The 23,417-nt window shown below is 46.6% G+C and overlaps 2 protein-coding genes across 3 annotated transcripts; one reads left to right on the forward strand and one right to left on the reverse strand.

Annotated features, from left to right (window-relative positions):
• Positions 1–909: 909 nt before the first annotated feature.
• stau (double-stranded RNA-binding protein Staufen) lies at positions 910–17,443 on the reverse strand. 2 transcript variants are annotated; one of them, XM_077631116.1, is made up of 9 exons: positions 17,249–17,443; positions 16,781–17,033; positions 15,304–15,538; positions 12,087–12,379; positions 10,366–10,653; positions 9,058–9,198; positions 7,784–8,159; positions 5,853–5,959; positions 910–1,155 (listed from the first exon to the last, which is right to left on the reverse strand). In XM_077631116.1, exons 2-9 carry the CDS (start codon positions 17,021–17,023, stop codon positions 928–930), a joined length of 1,911 nt encoding a protein of 636 aa, XP_077487242.1. In that variant the 5' UTR covers positions 17,024–17,033; positions 17,249–17,443; the 3' UTR covers positions 910–927. The 2 variants fall into 2 exon arrangements, with proteins under 2 accessions (XP_077487242.1, XP_077487241.1); XM_077631115.1 differs by having other exon boundaries at positions 15,277–15,538.
• A 202-nt stretch (positions 17,444–17,645) lies between these two features.
• On the forward strand, positions 17,646–22,264 carry TrpRS-m (Tryptophanyl-tRNA synthetase, mitochondrial). The gene is made up of 7 exons (XM_077631117.1): positions 17,646–18,173; positions 18,240–18,321; positions 18,404–18,484; positions 19,035–19,117; positions 19,178–19,296; positions 20,690–20,928; positions 21,839–22,264. The coding sequence occupies exons 1-7, from the start codon at positions 17,830–17,832 to the stop codon at positions 22,103–22,105; spliced, it is 1,215 nt and encodes a 404-aa protein (XP_077487243.1). The 5' UTR covers positions 17,646–17,829; the 3' UTR covers positions 22,106–22,264.
• The last annotated feature ends 1,153 nt before the right edge of the window (positions 22,265–23,417 follow it).

Raw genomic sequence — 23,417 nt, forward strand, 5'->3', positions numbered from 1 at the left:
GACCCACTAGATCCACCCACATCCGCCCTGTCTGCAAGGCATACCCACCTCACTTGGGATGCTCAGCACCTGGTTAACTCTTTCCTTTATTCTTGTAGTATTGTATGGGTGTGTGTGGAGTGTTTTTCGTTTTCGTTTCCTATGGCTTTTCCTTTAAATTATAAATATGGCTTTGTTTTGTCTGTTCTCTTTGTTGTTTGGTTTGAAACTGCATGCGATAGCCTTCCCTTTCAGAAAGTCAGGGACGTGTTACCAATGGCACCCTGGCATGAACCCTTGATACAGGAGTAGTTGCATGAAGACCATCACTGCTGGCAAATCAGGCCGCTCTTACAATGGTGGCCCAGCCACCCTTTCTATCCACACTCCCCGGTTTTCAGCAGTGTGTGTCTGCATGTGCGAAGCCTATGAGTAGCAAGGGTAACTGACTCACTGGTCAGTGGAGGCATCAGTCACACATCACTCTGGCCTGTGAGTAAGGGGTGGCGCCCACCTGCAAACTGAGGCAGTTATGCGCCTTTCCTTTTCTCAAAATCAGCTGAAGGTTCACTTGCAGAACAAGTGCAACTAAATCCATGCACTCCACATACCAACTACAGATATGCAAAACTGAGATCATGCTTAAGAAGCTTTAACTACAACACTACTGCTTTTTTCAACCACAAAGCATTTCATGGTTTCCAACTTTCTGCAGAAACAAGGGCTGTAACGATCATGTTATGTTCCGAAACATTTTTAAAAGCTAACATTTGAAAAAAGGAACAAAGTGAGCCCCTATCTCACGAACACTTGTCTCAGCAGTGAGGACGGCTGGTTGTGTTCGTTTTAGGAATGATGCTGCTCATGTAACATACTTTTTCAACTAGTGCATTACTGCGAGCTTTGGGTACACAGGTAAGAGCACACACATGAGAGGCCGGGCAGCGTTTATTGACGCAGACGCAATGGTGGCTCGGGTGTGTCCTTGGCCGGCGGCTGACCAAGTGTGTCCAGCCCTCGGTGTGCGAGCGTCCGCAGCACTGCCAGCGCGGCCTCGTCGTGGGAAGCCTCCAGCGATGAGCCCGCCCCATGGCTCACCTGTGGCGGGCTCGTGTTCAATGTCACCAGCGACAGAAAGTCCTGCTTGTTGCCTTTGGGGAAGTCAGTGAACTGTACCTGCACACAAAACCATGAACACAGCTTGAAAAGATCGAAGCAAAAATTCACCTCGCACATTATGATCAAATATTGGTTTGGTTTACGGGGTTTAAGGTCCCAAAGCGACTCGGGCTATGAGGGAAGCCGTAGTGCAAGGCTCCGGAAATTTCGACCACCTGGGGTTCTTCAATGTGCACTGACATTGCACATTACATGGGTCTCTAGAATTTTGCTTCCATTGAAATTCTACCGCTGTGGCCGGGATCGAACCTGCGTCTTTTGGGTCAGCAGCCAAGCGCCATAACCACTGAAAATAATCGAATATTGATTGATCTGCTGTACAGGTCAGCTCTCACCTTCACGAAAACGAAAAAAAAAGTTGCAATGGCATTTAGGTCGACCAATGGAAGCTTTAAGCCTCGAACATTCAGCTAAGAAGACCAGCATCAAATATCGGAACAGCGGCCATGCAACGAGAAACTCGTCATTGGAGACGGCACACTTGCTCACCGAGCGTGAATTCGACACTTCGTCCCGTGGAAAGCGCAATAGAAGACACAAGATGCAAGGCCTTCATTCCACCCTATTGAAAGTCTGCAGAAGTCCTCAATGTCCAGAGTGCCGCCAGTGTCGGACGTTAACGACAGTCATACGCTTCTGGTGCTTGGAGTGCTTGATGATGCTAATAAACTCGAAAAGGCGCTCTTCGCTACTTTTCTCGGTATTGGTATCCGACATACTTTTCGACGACATCGAATGCGAGTGCTCCCTTGCAACTCTGGTGACCTCATAACAGAGAGCAGTAAGAAATCATTTCATAAGATTTAGCGCCGTTTTGAAGGCGCTCGAAGGGCTTACGGAAACCACGAATAAAAAGTGCCAAAAGTGTTAGGTTGGCTTCACCGCACAGCAGTGCCAGGACACAGCAGCAACAAACCCAAACGCCAGATAGGATGGCTTCCTTGCAACCATGTCGCTTGAAAAGTGGTACACCACAAACGAAAATACCGCAGTCTTCAATACCTCCGTGACAGCCGCCTTGAGTTGGACAACCTCACCACAGGATCATTACAGCAAGGCTGCAATTGTCCATGCCGCTGCTACAGGTGTATGTCGACAACAGCTAAGTGCTAAACTTGCCGACCGCTTGGGTACTATGAAAGAAGAAATGTTTGCTTGCTTTCTTCCTCCATGCTAGAGGAGGTTCTATATGACGTCATTGCTGGCTACCAACCAGTGAAAAAACAGTCTAATATTGCAGTATGACCTCATGTTCACATCACAACAGAGTTTACTGATGGTGGTCATCATGAAGGATATATGGTGGCCAGATACTGCGCCTTACTGGGGAAGTGATGTCAGCGGCTAATTAACAGCAAGGCAAGGCAGGCAAGGCACTGCTGGCAAAATGCAACAAGACAGCTCGCTAAATAGATAGAATAGCAGCAACATACGCTGCAACGCGAATGGGACCATCCTTCCAAACTCCCTTCCGATGACTGAAGACAGTTGCCAGATGTGGAATGCCACCCAAAACGCAGCATTCACGATGACATCTAGCCAGCTTAGTCTTTGTATATCGGTTGTGCCGGACTGCAAGCTCCATGGTGGACACATGCTACCCTAAACGCAACAACAAAACCCTGCCGTTAAGTGGTTCAGCACGTGTGGTGCACTGCACATTAGGCTTCGCCCGACGTTTCAGTCGCATGTCTTTTTTTTCTTGTCTTCTGTGGACCAAGATATGTGGGTTTTAGATTCTGATGCAAATTAAGAACGATCAATATGGTCACTGTGAAACAACCACAGCAGTGCATGCAGGCCGCAACTTCACCCTTTCCACTATCCTGCACAAGCCGGGCTGCTTCTGTGCGTGCAGCATCTTGTCATGGTGATCTAAAACGAGAGGATCACTATCAGTCAGGCTCACAGTCAGCTGTTGACTGCATCGTGGCTAGACATACAGACGTGTCGTATGATGCTGCACTTCGTTTTCTGGCCCGTGAGCACGCATCGGCGGTTCTCGATGGCCGTCAGCGCATTACCACGTGTAAACTTTTGCCACGTACCGGCAGTCGATTCTATGAGAAAAGAGCAAAATAAGTCACGTGACAAGTGCAAGATGCTGCGGTATGGGAATGTTGTCAAGTTTCGCTGCCAGTTTGGACGAACTAAAAATTTGAAATTTTTTAACGCTTAGGAGGTTTGAATAGTCCGAACAGTGAAAGTGATGCAGTGAAACCTAGTCAATAAGTACCCGCTAACCAAGTAGGCGCGATTAAAACGTAGTTGTGAGAATTCCCTGGCTGAACCACCATTGAAACCAATGTATTGGCTGACCGCTTAAAGCGTAGTGGCTAATGAAATGCCTACCACTTAATGCATACTTGCTGTCGTAGTTTGGCAAGGCGCTTTACTGTGATGCAAAACGTTACAGCCTTTCCGAAAGACATTATCAATGTGCGGACCGCCGGTGATACATCATTGCGACCATTTCGGCCATGCTTCGGCGAGTGTGGCGATGTCCGTATAGATAAGGAGCCCAGAAAGCGCCAGCCGCTTCTGTGTGCTTGCACGCGAATGCATCGTCGCCAGCCATATCACAGTAACCATCACCGTCACCCCATTCTGTCCATGTGACCTCGCCGCCTCGCATCAACATCTGCTCATGCTATGCATGCAGTTTCGTTGTGTTGTGGGTAGGCAACGCGCGCTTTGTGGTGGCGTCCTTTGTTCCGAGCTCGTGCTGTGCGAAGCGCAAAGCGGTTGTTGTGTTAGTGTGTGTGCGAACGGCCGGCACTATGCCGAAGCCTACTCGTCCGAAGTATCGCGTACTGACAGTGACGGAGAAGATGGGCGTTACTCATTCCATTGAAAATGAAACAATGAAGAGTGCACTAGCACGTCAGTGGAACTTGCCCTTCACAACAGTCTGCTGCATCTGGAATGCTCGGGAGGAGCTGAAAAGCAGGGCTGTATCGAATGTGAAGAGGTGCAGCTTGAGGGGTTCTGCTTTTCCCGACGTGGAAAAAGCTTTGGTGCTGTGGCTTAAAGAAGTTAGCCCAGAAAACCTGCCTGTCACCGGTCCCATTCTTGCCGAAAAAGCGGAAGTGTTTGCTGCTCAGCTGAACTGCGAAGATCTTTCTTGCAGTAACGGTTGGTTGTCTAGGTTCAAAGCACGCTACAATATAAGTTCGAGGGTGGTGTGTGGAGAGGTAGCACACATGGACAGGGTGGGTGCCGAAGAATGGCAGAATGGGCCACTGCAGCAACAGTTAGCCAACTACGCCGCGGAAGATGTCTTCAACTTAGATGAGTCGGTGAGTTGGAGCTTTTCTACAGACTTCTGCCCAACAGAACGCTGGCATTCAAGGGGGAAAACTGCACCGGTGGCAAGCTTGCAAAAGAAAGAATATCGGTTGCTTTTGCAGTTAACATGACAGGAAGCTAGCAGTTTCCACTCCTCATGATTGTAAGGTACGCCAAACCAAGGTGCTTTAAAGGCAGTTGACTGCCCTCAGGTGTTATTTACAGGAGCAGCCAAAAAGTGTGGATGACTGGCAAGCTTTTTGAAGAATTCGTCCGGTTATTGGATTGGCGTTTCATGGCAGAAAAAAGAAAAATCCAGCTAGTGCTTGACAACGCATCCTCTCATTTTGAGTTGGAAAACTTGGGCGCAATCAAGCTCCTCTTCTTGCCACTCAACACCACGGCACTTGCGCAGCCTCTCGACCAAGGCATCATTCGTTCGGCCAAGCATCACCACAGGAAGAACCTCCTACACAGAATGCTTCTGGTGATGGAAAGCAGAAAAACGTACATTATCGATCTTCTGGGCGCGGTGCACCTTCTAGTGTTCTCGTGGCAGCAGGATGGCCTGGCTACGGTACAGAATCGCTTCGTGCGGGTGAAATTCATAGTGCGCGCAAGCGATCACAAAGTCAGCGATACCGCTGATGACCATGACGCCCTACTAACAAAGGTGTTGGAGCGACAGGACGGTGCGGAGACTGTCGACTTCAAAATGGTCTGCAAGGTGGACAGCGAGGTTTCAATGTCTCCGGGCTGGTCGGACAGCGAGATTGTTGCAGCTGTTGCGCCACCCGAAAGCGATGAGGGCACCCAGAACAAGGACAACATCGACGACTTGGCAACGGAAGATTTCAGCCCTAATGTGGCAGAAGCTGCTCAAGCACTGATGGTTATGAGGGCGTTCACCGAAAAGATGGGCCTCATGGAAAAGCTTGCCGCCAGTCGCATCAATTTTTAGATCGCTGAAAATGACGAACTTCTGGTCGGCAGCAGAAAATAAAGTGCACATATGTACGTGTTTTCGCTGGAAATTTACTGCGCCTGAATTTTTCTTTCGAAGTGTGAATAATGGAAAATTTGTACTAGTCGGTTAAGGTGTAATACCGGATAGTGCATACTTTTCCCGCGTCCCCGCCAACTCCATATTAACGGGGTACTACTGTACATGAATCAAATCGAATAGCGAACACTATTCGCAAACTATTCGAAGTTTCGAATATTAACACACCCTTATAAATTATTTAATGCATACAAAGAAACTCCATAAGAATTTATGCTTACCAATGTCTTCAGCATCATTACAAAAAACACCCAGCCAAAATATGGTGTCTGTACAACTTTGAATGCACAACGCACGCTTTCAGGAGCACACATATCTACAGCAAAGACATAGCAGCACTGACCTGAAAGCCCAGCACCTCGGCAAGGTAGAGTAGCTGCTGTTTGGGTCGAACTGGAGCCGCCGTCACAGGCGCAGTCTGGCGGAGAGCTTCAGCTGTCGGGGACACACCTTCAAAAAGGTGAAACATTCAACAGCTGCATAAGCATAATGTGCGACATACTTTGGGGACGTATTCGTAGTGAGGCGGATCACCTGGCAATGAATATATGCAGGGATAAAACACGAGTCTGCACTTGAACCCATTACAGTAGAACACCGCTGTTACATTCCTGGGTGCTGCATTTTCAAGCTGCTAGCAATTGCAGTGTGTTTAGGGCATTCTGAGCACGTGAACGATCGTGAAAGCCACAAAGCCTTGCAAACACCAGAGAAGCATGCTGCCCTTACTAAAAGTAAGAAAAGAAAGGCAGACAACGACAAACATTTTTTTCCATGCACGTTTCCCAGCTAGTATGTTTTGTTTTTTTTCGCTGTTCCAAAAGCAGTATACTGAATTCTGAGCAGCATAATGTATTCTTATTGTATTTTGCTATGACCTAAATACCTGACATGTGCAATACCTACTACCTGCTGTGACAAAGACATGCCCCTGTCGCATTTGCCCATAAAAAATAAGCACACACTGTGGCTGACCAACCATACAGAAGTGGTCGATCTGTAGACTGATTCTTTGAACATATAGACATGCTGTATTCAGATGCTAGATGAATGCAAACACATCAAAGCTGTCAGCATCCCTCACGCAGCTAGCCCTGTTCAAATTCCTAGTAGATTCTTGTGAGGAGCGTTCACACGAGCGAAACTCACTGACACACGTTATTTTAAAAAGAAAGTTACTTAGGAAAGACACTTTTTTGAACTTTTTTGAATTTTTTTAGCCTTTTTTGAACTCAACGCAGTAGGTAGGTGGAGTCAACCAACGCGTGGAGTGCCTTTCAGCCAATCCAGTAGCGGCTTCACTTTTGTTTTTATTTAGTTTTTCATGTTTCTGTGAATAAACAGTTTCAGTCACAGACAACATAGCCACAAATCAGGCCCATGGAAATAAATATACATGTGGACTCTTTCATTTGCGTATCACTCCGCCGCTGGAAGAGCGGCAAGCTGCCACGAGACTGGTTGATGCGTTGGTTGACTCCTACTACCTACTGTGTTGAGTTAAAAAAAAAAGGTGGGAGCCGGGACGTTCAATCCGATTTAATTGGGGCAATCGGCTGCACAGGACAATAACTTGAAGTTTCTAAGAATGTCCAGAATGTGTAGATAGCGTTCCCGTGGTAAAAAGATGAGTTCAGATTCCTCTTTAGTGCACCTTTAAGCTGTCAGCCCTGGTCTTTTCTTTGTTCAGAAATCTAGGTTTCATGACACAAACACGTTTTCCACGACTCAATAGGTGCACCAATCAGCTTACATCACATCTCGATTACCAGTTCCAAAACACTGATGGGGCCAATGTCCCAAACAATAGATCGAGAAACCCACTGCAGTTTTCTTGTAGTAAAGACTGAGGTGCCAAAATGTAACACATGTTCCCTGTAACAAGCAAAAAAAAAAAATACAGCATGAAATGTGCAAATGGTCCAATGACGATTAATGTGGATAACTTTTAAACCAGAGAAATTTTCACTTATGGACGTTTTAGCTATCATTTTTCAGTGGTATTAATATCCATGGCAGGCATTACTACGTCCACGGTCACTATCATCAGAGCAGAAAACAAAATTCGTAAAAATAAAAAAAATACTGATTTCAACAACTTCGAATGTTGGCTGCTCATTGATGAACCCATTTCACCAAACTCCATCTCACATTAGCACAATGGCTAGACTTCAAAAGCTTGCTGTTCCTTTCATTGATGTTTCCGGCAAACTTTTTCACATCAACGTAGTTTCCGCCTATGCCAGCCAGGGTAGCGACAGATGTCCTGCCCACCTTTGTCGAGGAGCTCCTTCGCAATCGCTGAGCTCGCCTGGAGGTTTCCAGCAGAAGCCATGCGGTTCCCTCCACTGCCGCTGCCACCAACACCACAGCCTGCAGCAGCTGTGCCTGCACCGGCGGCCCCATGCCCAGGCACCAGCAGAAGGCCCGGCACAAGCTGACGCCCGCCACGGGGGCTCAGCGGCGACACCACTCCGCGGGTAGCAGCAGTAGCATTGGAAGCAGCAGAAGAAGGGGGCGGCTGCTCTGTACTATCAACCGTAGCTGCTCCACCTGCCTGGCTGGTTGCAGGTGGGCGTGAGTATCCAAGCCGCTGCAACATGGCTTCGGCTGCGAGCCGCTTGGCTGTCTTCTTGTTGGGACCCACACCCTGCAGTGCAACGAGGAAGAGCACATTCTGACAGGTGCAACAAAGCTGCAACAAAGCTGAACTTGTCAAGGACAGAACGTCACCAAGCCAGACATTTCTAATCAGTGTTTCACAGTGCTCATTTCAGAAAAGTCCAGTTTCACCTAGATGGCCCAGGATGGTCAATATTAGACCCTGGTCAATTGAAATCAAAGGAAACTGAAAATTTGTTAAAGTGGTACTTAAATTATGGGTACTTTTTAGTGCAAGCTTTGAGGCCTAGGCTGCAAGGATGAATAGATGTGTCCTCGGAGGAGTGTACTAAGTCAAATGGGACACGCAGCATTGTATCAGGGCTTTCAACTTTGTCAACATGGATGTTCTCCTTTTCGCTTTTCACCACTGCTTGCTACTCCAGCATGCAAGGATTGTTTGTGCCGCTGCATACCTCAAAGACACCAGAAGTGCTGACTTGCAGCCATTTCAGCCGTGAGTGCACTGGAGACCGGACAGACTTTTCACTGAGGCAAGCGCACGTTGATGTAAGCCATTAGCGATATTTATCACAGGGCAGTGCTTAAGCAGCATGCTTCTTCAAACCATTGCATTTTTTTTATGAGCCATCAGGAACAGCAATGATGCAGACCACATAAGCACTGATTAAACTGCATCACAGTGCCAAGTTTTTGGCATTTTCAATTAGCAAAAGCGTGACAGATAAAAGCAAGGAGACTGATATGGCTGCAGATAAAAAAAAGTCCCTGTTTTGGCTGTCTTAACACCAGGTACTGCCATGACGTGGCAGTGGTGCGACATGGAGCCATTGCTCGGGTGGTATGCATCACTTTTAGCTCCCAAGAGTACCAGAGCACTTTTCACACTCCAAGCACAGCAGGCAGGTGGTACCGAACAAACATACCTGAGCAGTGAGGTTTCCCAGCTTGCACTGAAGAACGAACTCGCGCTGTCGGGGGTCGCCTCGCTCAGACACCAGTACGTAGGTGGGCTCCATTTCCTTCTTTGCCTGCTGGATCTGGATCAGCCGGGATATGGGGTTCACCTACGCAAAGACAGCAGCCAAGTCAGGTCAGAGTGCTGAAGCCTGACCGCAGGTAGTCACCATGGTTGCCGACAAGCTTTATGTCTTCACCAGTCCCAGAGGTGGAATGCAAGCAATAAAGTGCTAACAGACTCAACTCCTCTACCTAGACCGTGAAATGTCTAAGCACAGTGACAGCCAGTGCTTGGGCATAAAAATTTCATACCATGCCTAATTTTACTTGCGTGTTTTCCTCTTTCAAATGATGTGGGAGACATTAGAATACATGGAACAAATATGCTGTTTAGAGGTGTTCAGGTTCTTCGATTTCTTCATTCTCTGACAGTGCACATCGGAGTGTTGTCAAAGGTTAGTGTTCGGCTTCCCATCTGTCCATGCATTGCTTGGGAACGCATACGTTTTAGCGGGGAAAAAGTGCTGCTCGCAAGAAAAACCAGGAACCCACATTTTCTCTGCTTTTCCTAATATGTTAAGAATGCTAACGTAGTGTTAGTCCATAGGAAAAGGGATGTCAATGACTTGAAAAATAACAGATGGATCAGCTTACTGTCCGTTGCTTACAAAGTATTTACTAAGGTAATTGATGATGATAGTGAATTTTTATGGTGCAAGGGCATCTGCAGGTGGGGTCAAAGACCCATTTCCTAAGCATTTCACCCTGAATAAGACGAACACCAGGGAAGCGGCGGCACTGGGGATCGAACCCCTGCACTTCCCGCATGCGAGGCGGATGTTCACCCACTAGGCCACCGCCGCAGTCAACTACTAAGGTAATTGCTAACAGAGTCAAAACAACCTTAGACTTCATCCAACCCAATTATCAGGCAGGCTTTTGTGAAGGCTACTCGACAACAGACCATATTCACACTATCTATCAGGTGATGGAAAAATGCACAGAATATTGTTGTGTTGGGTTTAATGGCACATAAGCAACTAAGGCCATCATGCGCCAAGCACACCGTTATATAACTTTCATAGATTACGAAATAGCATTTGACTCAGTTGAACCTTCAGCAGTCATGCAAGCATTCCGGAATCAGGGTGTAGAAGAGCCTTATGTAATAATACTGGAAGATATCTATAGTGGGTACACAGCTACCATAGTCCTCCATAAAGCCTTCTCCAAATTTCTGTAGCCAGGCTCCTGTCATCGAGAGGAAGACCTACCTCGCACGGTGGTGCTGCAGCCTGCTGGTCGCGCACCAGGTTGCGGGCGCGCTTCTTGGGGGGCGCCCGACGCTTCATTAATTGCGCGTTGCCGGGACTAGTCGAAGCTACCACCGGTCCCGGGGGTGGCTCAAGGGGTGGCAGCTTGCGCAGCTGCTCGAGCACTCCTTGGGCAGCCTCCTTCTTGGAGGCCTTCTTGCCATTGCCCTCCCCTTCGGCGCTCAGCTCCCCCACAGTGCAGCGTGTCCGAAAAGTGCGCATGTGTGGAGGGCCACTCTCCTGCACCACCTGCAGCCAACAGAACACACACAGAACATTGCAAAGGTGCTGGCAACTTGGCACCATTTTATGGCACGTTTTTTTCCCAACCACAGCTAAAGCTACGCACTCCGTACCATCAGAATTTGGCAACCTTTAAAAACTACACACAAAGAGTCATTGAGATCTTGGCAACAGCTATGATTACCTACAAGGTGCTAATCTGATGGCAATGATTTGGTTTTCACGGCACAAGGACAGCTTGACCAAACAGCATCAGGCCTGGTCTGCATGAGGTGCAGTGAAAGACCAATTTTCCCCAGAGAGATTGAGCATCAGGACAGTGACAAGCTTGTGCCCAGTGTAAAGTGGAAGCTGAGACCACTCGGTCACTCCTTTGGCTCAAGGTACTAGTAATGGTGATCATGGTCGTGGCTATACCATTTTTAACAGATGGGCCATGAAGTGCATCACAGAGCCCAGCCAAAAAAAAAAAAGAAAAAAAGGCAAATCAAGTAGAGTAGTCAAGGTAGTAAACTACACAAACTTCACTAGACTGAGGGAGCTGATGTCTGTTCAGTTCAAAAGGCTGTATGCAAGGTGTGTGCAGCATTTCAAAATGAAAATGTACCTAAACTCTACAGTTCAGGAAAAGCCATTTGGCAGAGCTGTGCCCACATCAGATTTCTGGCCAAGAATCGGATGAATGCTGTTTACTAAAATTAAAAATGAAATGCCTTTTTTTTTATAAAACACAACCATGAAAAGAAGTAGACATATTGCACTGTAATTCATGTCTTTTTTACATAATGAGCTGTGTCGAAAAATTGATCAGAACTGGAGGGGACACTTAAGCTCTGCATTAAGCGTATGACGCGATAGCATTACAGTTGACAAACATTTTTTTTTTACAACGTCCCTTTTTTATTTCTTGTCACCTGAAGTAAGTTCATTTTAAAGAGGTAGTTTCTGAACTCAAAACAGACACAACAACAGCATTTGCCACAAATACGTGCCAGCAGTGCACACTTAAGCACATACTTCACCCACTCCACTACCATCTGCTTTGGTGGGGGCTAGAAGCTCCATTTGTGCACACACATTATCTATTGAAGTGATCAAGAAACGATATAGGACTACGACAAGCACACTCATACTAGTCCACTTTCTCCCCAGTGTGCTCATGCCCAACATCAACTACATCATGGCAGTCCGTGAAGTGCCATGTAGGAGGTGCACTTTGGTATGGAAGCAGTAGCAACACAGACCATGGATGAACGCCACGAATTTCATCACAAGTGCACAGAACTTGTCATCTCTCCAGTTGCCAGATGTAGCTGTACAAAAAAGTGATGCTTCAAGACAGTTTCCTACCAGGAAACCCTTATAGAGAAACATTGCTGCTGTTATCCGTAAGATGTTCGTCTTAGGAAAACCAGGAGGAACAAGGTAGAGGTGCATACCTGGAAGACGACTGAGAGCCCGCGCTTGAGGGCCAGTTCATGCACCAGGCTGACAGGCGACTTGAGCTCATCCCCAGCGGTGTCCGCATCTGTGGCCGCGCCAGTCTGCTGTGGTGGAGGTGGCGGCCGCAGAGGCAGGTGCCTCAGCTGGGCCAGGGCTTGCTGGGCAGCTGCATGGCGGGCAGCCTGCTCCGTAGGGCCCTCGCCATGGAAACGCCGCGGCCCCACGTCCAGCGTCGCGCAGTAGCCCCCCGGAGCAGTGTCCATGTGCCGGTAGTGTGGCGAGTACAGGCCTGGGACACAGGAAGCAGCATTATGATCAGCCAGTGCAATTAAACACAACTACAGTTCAAGCTAACCAAAAAATGCAAAGGAATACTTCTGAAATAACCATCTGAACAAAAAAGTTACAAGTGCATTGCCCTCTGCTCTGTCCATTGCATTCACATGTGTTCACATTAAATTCGAAATGGTTACCTATGCGATATGAAATATTGAAGAGAAATTAAAAGAGTATAGACATCTAATTTTGGTGGCATGTTTTCTTCTGTACAATGATGCGGAAGACACTACTATGCATGAATCATGATGTGGTACGCGTATGACTACTAAATAATTAATTCTGTCATGCTGTGCTGTTTCGGTTTCAATTTCAGAAGCCAAACAATGGCTGTGATGTCAAAGTGTGGTTATACGTCACGTGAGGCATGAAGAAACTGTGATATGATCGCTGCTTCACTGTTTTAATTCACTGCAGCGCTGAAGCTAGCCTTCAACAGCCGGAATGACAACAAATGTAGAAGCAACGATTATACTGCAGTTTTCTCATGCCTTCTGCAATACTTATAACCTATAGTGTGGTTATGACCTGTAACCACACTGACCTCAATGTCATTGTTCGGGTGTTGAAACCCAAACAGCACAAGAAAGAAATTCAATGATAAATTATTAAGCTGTCGTAGGAGAATATCACGTGGTAATACATGTATAATAATGCCTCACGCATCATTACAAAGAAGAAAACATGCACCCAGAAGTTGGTGTCTATACTCCTTAAAGCACTAGTAAATTTGATGAAAGTTGATGCATAGAGATCTCAGGCCAGTTGGCGATGTGTACATATTGATGCGCAATTGAGCTATGAAAATAAATGTGGCTGTGTATGAAGTGAAGAGGTCAGGCTGTCAAGTGCAAACAAATTCAAGAGCAATTAAATAAAGGAGGGACACAACAGAATTAGCCACAGTTAAGAAAAAATCTAGGCACTCTTTGGTGCAATTTTAGTCACCCGTGCCATTCCCACGGCCCTCTCAGAATTCCCTTTTTTCTTAGTGATACTTTAGTACACTAAAAGGCAGAATGGCATTCCCACGCTGCAGCACATTTCATGCCTCTGCTGCCCAACCAACCAGATGCCACCACTACATCTTTTACATTTTCTTCCCTGACCGTCTTTGAAAAAAATTTTTATCAATGAAGTTAGTTATCATATCATCAAGGAACAGGTAATTCTGTGTGCCAATTCTAAATACGTCAGTTAATTTCACGCAAAGCAAGTCCTTATGCAATATTTCATGCCGTTTTTTTGAAGAAAGTTTTTCAAGAAATTTTGCAGCAGGAAACTTGCTTAAATGCATGGCATTACTTTTTCGTGACATCAAGCAATGCAATACGGGTAAAATTATCACACTGCCTATTATAGAACTTGAGTTATAGGGTTTTTAAGTTGCCACTCCAGAAACAGGGATAAACTTTGCTTCCCGTTTCTGAAGTCGCGAATTCAGAACCCCATAACTCAACTGCTATGATAGGCAGGATGATAATGTTACGCTTATTGCATTCCTTGACTTCATGAGAAACCAGTGGCATGCATTTCTGCTAGTTCCCTGCAGCAAGATTTGTCATATGCTGTGTTTAAAAAGACTTGCTCAACATATTTAGAATCACCACAATTAACTGCATGTTCCAGAAAGATTGTATAATTGTGACGTCATTAATATATATATATATATATACACTTCAAAGATCAGGGTCTGCCCTTATCACCACCATGCCCCTTAAAACATGGGAGGACCAGCCAATTACGGCATTTTATTTTTGTAAACACAACAAATGTAATGACAGTCTGTAATGACTGTTTGAAAATAAAAATAAATCAATCATTCAAATACTGTTCCAAGACAACAGAAGCCATGGCAGGTAATGACAGATGGACACAGAAAGGATTTCCAGCATTTGTTTAGAGAACTGACTGAGCAAACAACTGATGGCCAGACAAAGTTTGTACACATTTCACCAAGCAGTACACAAGGACATGCAAGAAGAAACAACAGCTCTAAAGAATTTTTTTTTACATCTACTGTTACCTTGTTCACAATTCAAATCTCACACTTAAGAGCTCACCGTAAAGTACAATGTGAGCATGTTTACTGGCCCTTCTTAATACATGGTATTTGTTCTGAATTCTCCCAGCAGATGGCCCTGCTGGTTTTCGTAAACTGCATAAATTAGGGTCCCTTGATGCAATATTCCTTTAGTAGAGTGATGACGTCTCAGCCATTCTGGAGCACAAGCTTATTTAGCCACAGATAAAGCGTTTCTGTGTCTTTGACATTAGAGCATTCAATACTGCTTCCAGACAAATTGAAAATTGGTCGTTGAGGAAAAAAATAAGCATCTCAGTGGACACCTGAACCGCACCGTAAGGGGTGAATAAAGGAAAAAAGAGGTGCCAAAGGAGCACTTAGGAATAATTTCAACCACCTGGGGATCTTTAGTACACACTGACATCGCACAGCACGCAGACGCGTGCGTCTCGTGTTTCGTGTTGCGTTTCGTGGCGGCCACCGCTGATCAACCCTGTTCTATAGGAAGTGCATTGTAGAAAACTGCACAATGCAACTTGTGCTTGACACCTGAATGCTAACAGCAGTAAGAGACCTGCACACTAGGTGAGCTGGTATTTCATGCTTAATTTAAAACCAGTGCAGAAGACAAAGGCACAAAGAAGAAGCAGGCGTGTTCGTCTCTTTGTCCACCTGCTTTTGCAGAGGTTTAAAATTAAGCCAGCAGTAAGTGTAAAAGAATTACGAAGCTGTTGTCCTAAATGATGCAGGCATGAGTATGTATCCTCGCACAGCCTCAAGATGAAGCGAAAAAAAAAAAAAGGCCAAGGACAGCAGGGACTCACAAGAGCCGCGTGTAGAGTGACACATGCCATGGAAGTTGAACGCAGGTATGTACGCCCTGCGGGGCAGCTCGACCACCCGGTATGTCGCCAGCTCGCCTCGCTTCATGGCCAGCGCATTCAGCTCCACCGTGGGGGTCAGGGGTCCCTGTGCCCGCTGGGGGGCCCGTGACACCGGCCGTGCCAGGGACGTCTCATCCAGGGCACGCTGTGCTGCTGCATGCTGCGCTCGCTTGATGCTCGATCCTGTCGCCTGGTACTCCTCCTGCCAGGGATTGTAGGAGGCCAGGCAGAGCTTGAAATCAGAGTCGGCAGTTGCCTAACCCCATGCAGCCTTGTGCCAATCCCTTTTGAACAAAGTTCTTTCCTTCCTCCCATCAGAGGTGGATTCATACAAGAGAATTGCTTCTTTGGTAGACAGACGAAATGTGAAACGAGTGGGTGGCACCAGTTCACTCTGTTGTCAGGAGTGCCACAGAAAAGCCATTCGCTATCTATCATGCACAACTGAAAAATGCAAAACCTCGATTTTTAAGAGAAAGAATTTTCAGCCAATTGTCTGTACCTGTTTTGAGACCTCAACTTCAGAAGTTGATGTCTGCAATTTGATATGCACTGCCAAGTGCCTAACAGGTGACCACAATATGTAATGAAATCAAGTTTAAATGACAAGATGCTGCCTTACACTGGTGGCCACAACTGCCAAAACCTCAATATTAAGTACTATATATTTGTGCCCACAAAAGTCTACGCTAAAAGCACTGCCTTTGAGAAGCATAATTAAGTGCAAGGCTGACCCAAGCGTGTCTGTAGGGACGCACCTCACCATCACTGCAAGTGCAACTACACTGTCTCAAGAATGGATGCCACCACCATAGACAAAGGATTTTTGTTGTGCAGAGAAACTGACTCCGTATGTTTCCCAAAGGTCCCAATCAGTGTTCCAACTTGTCAACTGTTCTCAAACTCTGAACCCACAAATGTTGCCATTTTTATGAAAATTAATTACAAGCAAAGCTGGAAGTTTACATCCTGTGGAATTTAGTGTCTGCATGCTTAGCGCTCATGTCAGTCAAGTCATTTAATCAATGCTAGTTCACTTCGGAAAATTTTTCACAGGGATTTTTTTTTTTTTACTCATTGCCACCGTCTATTGTTGTGTGTGTGTGCATTCTTTTTTGCAAAAAATAAAACCACCACAATCCACGGTTATTTGGAGAAGCTTTTTAACAATTAATGTAACTGTCACGATGACAAAAGCTTTAGTTCAGGCACTGTGAAATTTCAGGAAAAGAATTGGGCCGACGCTCAGCGGATCACGTGCATTGAATGGCACCTGGCAGAACTTCAAACTGCACGCGCGGGCAGCATACTTGAACGGTCGCCAAACAAGTGCAACGGAAGAACGGATGGAAGGAGGGAGGAAAGAAAGAAAGCGAGGCTCCAGCGTAGGGTATGCGAGTGAGAAAGAAAGCGAGGCTCCAGCGTAGGGTATGCGAGTGCTCACGTGGCCCGCGAGGCGCAGCACTACGGTGAAGCTTTTCTTGTGCGGCGGCCCCGATTCGTCGACAAGTCTGTACTGCAGGCCAACTTTGTTGAAGCGGGCCAGCTCGTTGACCAGGCACATGGGCGTCTTCTTCTCTTTATTGTTTGCCACGGCCGTAGTGGGCTGCTCCCCGTTGCAGGAAGGAGGCGACGGGCCTTCCTGCTCCGCCGGAGCGCACTCGCCGCTTGGACTCGAGCTCAGCATGCTGCGGCCACTGCGCGAAGGAGCGGCACCGCGCGCGAGTCACGCTTAGCGAGCCGCGCCCGAGCACGCGCGCGCGCGCGCGCTCATCGCCGCCGCCGCCGTCGGACGCGGCCTTGCTCGCGCATGCAGCGCGTGCGGACGAGGCACGACTCGTGTGACACGCCAGCCTCCCCGAAGAATGACCCTGCGCGCGCCGCGGCTTGACGAGACACGCTCGCTACTCACGATCAAAGCAGCAACTGGGACACTGCGGTCCAAGCGGTGAATGCCATTTTAAGCCCCGAGCTAATCGGGGCTCAAAAACAGACCACTAAACGTTGGCAAACAGTGAAGAAAATTTCGGTGCGCCGCCGGCGACTCAACCCTACACGCTACTCATTACGGTAGTTGCCCGAAGCCGTGCCGCTGCCGGCTCGAGCTGGCTCGAGCAGGGGCTAACGCTTGGATACGCTTGCTTCGAGTCCATCGTTTACGCTGTTAGCGCTAATTTACCCCTGGTGAGCTAGTATTGACTTTATGTTATCTTGTGGACATACCTTCAAAAATTTCAAAGCGCTAGCTAATACTCTACTACGAAGATGGGAGATTGTTTGTAGGTCTAGAGAAAATTTCTGCTGGTTTCGCTTTTGAAGCGAGGATTGTGTCTGTGCCGGTTGTTTACGTGGTAGTGCGAGGAATGAAAGACGTGCTTCGCGTTTTGCGAGTGCTAGTTTGTGAGTTCACACATAAGTGAACTCCCCTGCGATCGTTCCAGGAGCTCGCATTGTGTGCTGCGCTAATTCGACGAGCAGGCCGGACTAGGCGAGATGTTGACGACAGGCACTTCAAGCACGTGCCGGTTCTGCTCTCGCTGGGGCATGCGGACCCTTTGCGGTGATCTGTGGCGCAACCGACCGTTTTTAAGAGGTTTAGAGTCCGCGAACCAGCACCGAGAGCATTTAAATGCTGAAGACCGCAACGCGCGCCAGCCGGTGACGTTTCCCAGCCGAGTTTTCTCTGGCATCCAGCCGAGCGGCGTCCCTCACCTGGGCAACTATTTCGGCGCTATTCAAAAGTGGAAGGCATTGCAGGACTCTAACCATGACTGTATATTCAGCATAGTGGACTTGCACTCTATCACGAAGCCCCATTATGATCCCAACAGGCTGAGGTAAGTGCGTGAAAACACTTGCATTTCTAGCAGTATCATCACATAGGCGGTTTCGATCAATAACAGGACCAACATCGAACTTATGACTGCCAGCCTGTTGGCGTGTGGAATCGATCCTGAAAAGTCTATACTGTTTCTGCAGTCTCAGGTGAGAGTACACGCAGCGAAAGAGCTTGAACGTTGGGCGAACCTCAAGCGACTATGGGTTCCCCCCCTCTCTTGTGCTTCAGGTCCCAGAGCATGCGGAGCTTTCGTGGATTCTTGGATGCCTGCACACTACCGCCAGGTTGCAGCACTTGCCACAGCTCAAGGTATACCGAAGTCGCGGCTGTGTGAATTGAAATACTCCGTTCTCACATTGCCACATCTACAAAGTGCAGACCTTATTGATTTATGGAATGATTCCCAGATGTTTCCAGTTGGTTGCAGCCGTGACCGATAGAATTCTCTGCTGGTTCCAACTGGAATCAACTGGGAAATGTTCCATAAACCAATTGGACAGGTTACGATTTTCACCAGGATGCAGAGAAAGAGTGCTGCATTTTTGCAGTCGTTGTGTCTACTACTTCTAACAAGTGAGCTGTGATACTGTTTGATGGGCCTCGTAGTGGAGCTAATTAGTGCATCCACTTGCCATCTCCAAAGAGTGGTTACTGGCATATTACGCTACATGTCTAGGGGCTGCAGGTGCAATTTTTAATCGCATAGGCTGAATTAAACTTGAAGCAAAGTAAAAAAACTCTCATCCATTAACATCTGGTTGCTGATTGAAATGGAAAGTAGCCTTTTACCAATCCATTGAACACCATTCACAAAGCCGCTTGGTCCTTTTCTCAAATGCCAGTGCCACTTATTTTGCAGGACAAGACTGCTGGCATGAAGGAGACACCTTTGGGACTCTACCTCTACCCTGTACTCCAGTGTGCAGATGTGATGCTGTACAAGTGAGTCTGACAGCTGGAAGGTATTGTTTTTCTTGCTGCTGAGCCTGGCCCTCTGTGCAGGGCCACAAAGGTGCCTGTGGGAAAAGACCAGCTTCCCCACATTTACCTCGTGCAAGACACGGCTGAGACATTCAACAAGCGCTTTGGGCTCATTTTCCCCGTGCCTGAGCCCCTTCTAGGCAAGTGTTTGTCTGCTCCGGCCTCTCTAAACAATGGACCAGGAAATGAGGTGGATCAAACGGTCATATAGGAACGCGTGCTGGTCACAGCTGGCAGTGGCTGAGCTCGGCTGCTGACGTTTATCCGTCTAGTCTGTTTAGCAAAAGAGGACCTCTAGGGTCTTAATTCAACTGACATAAGGTCATCTTCTTGCTCTCTTCGAGTCAGTGCTGTTTGGTACCTTTATATTAAATCAGTTTTCTTATATTTGTTTTGTCGTGCTCAACGCTACCATTTTTCCCAAGGGAGCAGAAATATCTGGCTGGAAAGGAGTGGAAGCATAAAGTGAATGAGATGGATGATTGGGCCTGCCATTGAGCAGACATGAGAGCAAGCTTTAGTATCATTTGTAGTGCAGTCAGCTTGGTGACCTCTAAATGATGATGTTCCTGAGGGTACAAATTCTGTGTTGGGCAACTAAAGACTAACTGAAAACAAAACATGCTCCACGTGACTGACTGAAGATGTGAAAGCTCCATAAAGGAAAAAATATATCATGGGACTGTGGGCCCGTACTAAAGCAGAAGGGAAAAAATTTTGCCCTGCACATAACCTGAAGGACGCGCTGTCTGCTTTTGTTGCACCATAATTACTGAGCTCAGTGGTTATGGTGTTCGGCTGCTGATCCGAAAAACGCGGGTTCGATCCCGGCTGCGGTGGTCGCATTTAGGTGGAGTCTAAATCCTAAAGGCCTGTGTAATGTCCGATTTCAGTGCACATTAAATAACCCAATGCGGTCAAAATTATCTGGAGCCCACCACTACGGCGTCGCTCATAGCCTGTGTCACTTTGGGACCAAACTTATGTCTGCCATTCCTTCTCTTGCACTGTTTCATTTCTACATCCTGTAGTCATCAGGTAGCTCAAAGGTTATGAAAAATGGCACAATAATTGAACAAAATAAAATGGCACATGCATTTCAGGTGCGTACCAAACAGCTCATCGGCATGGCCCCTTTCAGTTTGCAGTAGGATCTGAAAACTTTTCTAGATTGCACCTTTAAAGCCTTTTTAGAGGTATGCAGCACAGTTGTAGTCTGGTGTAAAAACCTCCCTTGTTCACCATCCGGCCAAATGGAATGCTACCAAGGCAGGCCTGAGCCTGCCTGGTGCCGTGTGGGTGCGCTTGATACAGTGCTACCTGTGGTCATATGATCCATACGGATCGAGAATAAAAGCCTGGGATTTTTTTTTTTTCAACATTACTTGTCTCATAATGCTGTGTAATGAGAACTTTTTCTTGGGGGAGTGTCAAGAGATCACCACGACAGGGCACAAACAGGACAAGATTGGGCTAGGCCATAACAATGTGGATGGGAAAAGGCTGCACTCGGAACATGCCCTTCCACCTTAGTTTCAGGAGAAGCTGGTCGGCTGCGCCACCTCAGAGACCCGACAAAGAAGATGAGCAAGTCCAGCGACGACCCTCGCAGTTATGTGGCCCTGGACGACACTCCCAGTGCAGTGCGTGATAAGATCAAGAAGGCACTCACTGATTGCACTTCCCGAGTTACCTATGAACCAGAGTCCCGGCCAGCTGTCGCTAACCTTGTGGCTCTGCACAGTCTGCTCACTGGCCTCAGCCCTGAGGAGGTGATTGCTGTTTCTGCGTGGCACTTGTGTGGTAAAAGACGCATTTAGCTGCGAAAAAATTCTATTTAAAAATCTTCCCGCCAGTCGATTCAAGCAGCACAGGCTTCACTATGTTGAAGTGAATGGCTGTGTACAGTAGCCTCTGGGCATCCATGCCCAAAAATCATCAACACATGCATTTTACTTGTAAAATTGGCTGGTGGTGACAGCACCCCTATTTAGATTTTTTGGCTTTTTCTATCTTATAAAAACCTGTTTTTGGTGGGAGTGGTCTTTTTGCTATTAGAATTTGTTACCCTACTGATACAGGTCAACTTCCAATTGTCATCAGTGTCCCTTTAATATTACATTAAGTAACAAGACTGCTAAATATTGCAAGTCTTCCAAGGTGACCGCAGCAGTGACCCAGTGGTTTAAGCAACCTATGGTAAGGTGTGCAGTCATTCCCCGGTGCTGCCTTGTACCCACCCGTTTTTCAGTGGGTTGAAGTTTTCTCCTGTCCTGGTGCTCGGCATCTCAGGAGTGAAACGCTTGTGAAAATTGGTCTTTGAGCCCACCATGTGCAGTCGAAACACGTTAGCCACAGCCTAGCTGCCCTTGCCCAGTTAAAATCGAATTATCACCCTTTGTTTTCTCTGTTCTGCTAACTGCACGACTTCGCTAAGCACAATGCTTCTGAAAGCCTCATCTCCCAAGCAACCAGCTGCTGCTTTGTAATATGTTGCAGTTACAGGCAGTCCCAGCTTGCCCAGGTTTATACTGTCACATGCTCGGTGCATCTATCGTAGCTTACAATTGTGCGAGCTGTGTTACTGCAGTGTTTTTTGTTTTGATGGTTAGAGGTGTTTCACTGAAAATGCGACAGAACATTCGCATACAGCAACGGTGAAACGCAATGTGATGTGTGCAGGTATGTCGTGAAGCAGAAGGCCTCGACACTGGAAAGTTCAAACTGGTCATTGCTGACGCAGCCGTATCATTCCTGGCGCCAATACAGGAGCGCATGCAGGAATACCTGTTGGACCGTGCCCACCTGTGGCACATCCTGGAAGAGGGCTCCAGAAGAGCGCGGGAGATTGCATTGCGGACAATGGATGAAGTGCACAGAGCATCTGGCATGAGTCTGCTCACGATTAGAAACAGTGCAGAAGCAGTCGCGAAGGCGAGTGGTTGCTAGTCTGCACTCGCACTTTGTAAGCACCTGTGTGGAAGAAACCTCCTTGCCGCCTGCTTCTAGGTGGCATTTTCGTGTTATACTGCATGTAAAGATAAAAAAACTGAGCTTGTAGTGATGAATATCGGAAAGTAGTGGTTTCATAAAATCTGCCGTGTTAGACCTTGTGTGGTCTTGTGAATTAATTCCTTTTCTCGCCACGAGGCAAGTGGACTCGTTTTATGCACAAACTTGAAACTTGGGGAGAGCTTCTTGCAAGGAATTTGTTAGATCTGCTGGATGAACACGTAGTATATAGATAGGGCACTTTTTTTTTTCTTGTAATTTGGGGGAGTAAAAATCAAACTCTAGTTTGTTTAGCTTAAATCTGGGTAAAAATTGGCTTGATCAAAAAAATTGCCATGATTTGGAATTGTTTTGCTTACTTTTTACATTAAAATAATCCATTACTAGTGCTGAGTGGGACACACGATTCTCTACTTCTTGCTCATTATTTTCATAGAAAATCCAGAAATGGCAGGTTGCACAAAGAAACTGTTTACCAAATAAGATATTTCTTTTTTCTAATTTATTGCAACTATTTTGTCACCTTTATTACTATTTTCATGTGCAGCACTGCCTCATCTCTGCTAACTTCTCTGTACACTGCGATAACATTCAACATCACGGCAGCCATTCAGATGTACAACAGCCTTGGAGCAGGACATCCGTTAGCATGGAAGTGCTTCATAGAGTAATGTCTCTAAGATTTAGCACCTGTGTCTGGCTTGAAGCTTTTAAAACATATTTTATAAACTTGACTTAAAGGATATAGGCATCAAACTTTTGCTTGCGTGTTTTCTTCTTTCAAACGATGCGTTAAACACCAACTACACGTCACAAACATCGTTTGGTTGATGAAACCGAAACCAAAACAGCAGGAAAGAAGAAATTCAATTATAAATTATTTAGTGGTCATAGGGAAATATCATGCAGTAATCCATGTATTCTAATGTCTAACACATCGTGTTACAAAAAAAAAAAAACATGCAATAAATTTAGCTGTCTAGTCCTTTAAGTCACACCATGGATAACAAAGCTGAAAAAAGAACAAAAATCATCAACAATTAAAGTAAAACATGGTGTTCTAGAATAGGTACAACACATCTGCTAGTTACTTGTGTTGACTTCAGGTTTGTATTCTAACAAACTATACTTAAGGGTTGGACTTTACGGTTTTAATTCGGCGAATTTTTGTCGATGTTTCAGAACACAGTCTTTGTTTTTGCGGTGATATAACGGGCTATTCCTATGCAGTCAAAAGTACATTACACTT

The sequence above is a fragment of the Amblyomma americanum genome, chromosome 7, assembly GCF_052857255.1.
Source record: "Amblyomma americanum isolate KBUSLIRL-KWMA chromosome 7, ASM5285725v1, whole genome shotgun sequence".
NCBI classification, from domain to species: domain Eukaryota; kingdom Metazoa; phylum Arthropoda; class Arachnida; order Ixodida; family Ixodidae; genus Amblyomma; species Amblyomma americanum.

What these genes read in the sequence shown, in the direction of transcription:
- stau (XM_077631115.1), bottom strand. Translation starts at nt 17,023, where the DNA reads ATGCTGAGCTCGAGTCCAAGCGGCGAGTGCGCTCCGGCGGAGCAGGAA. An exon ending in TGCTGCGCCTCGCGGGCCAC is followed by an intron (nt 15,539 to 16,780) that starts GTGAGCACTCGC and finishes AATCCCTGGCAG; the next exon opens with GAGGAGTACCAGGCGACAGG. An exon ending in TCACTCTACACGCGGCTCTT is followed by an intron (nt 12,380 to 15,276) that starts GTGAGTCCCTGC and finishes CCTGTGTCCCAG; the next exon opens with GCCTGTACTCGCCACACTAC.
- TrpRS-m (XM_077631117.1), top strand. Translation starts at nt 17,830, where the DNA reads ATGTTGACGACAGGCACTTCAAGCACGTGCCGGTTCTGCTCTCGCTGG. An exon ending in AGCACTTGCCACAGCTCAAG is followed by an intron (nt 18,485 to 19,034) that starts GTATACCGAAGT and finishes CTTATTTTGCAG; the next exon opens with GACAAGACTGCTGGCATGAA. An exon ending in GCAGATGTGATGCTGTACAA is followed by an intron (nt 19,118 to 19,177) that starts GTGAGTCTGACA and finishes CCCTCTGTGCAG; the next exon opens with GGCCACAAAGGTGCCTGTGG.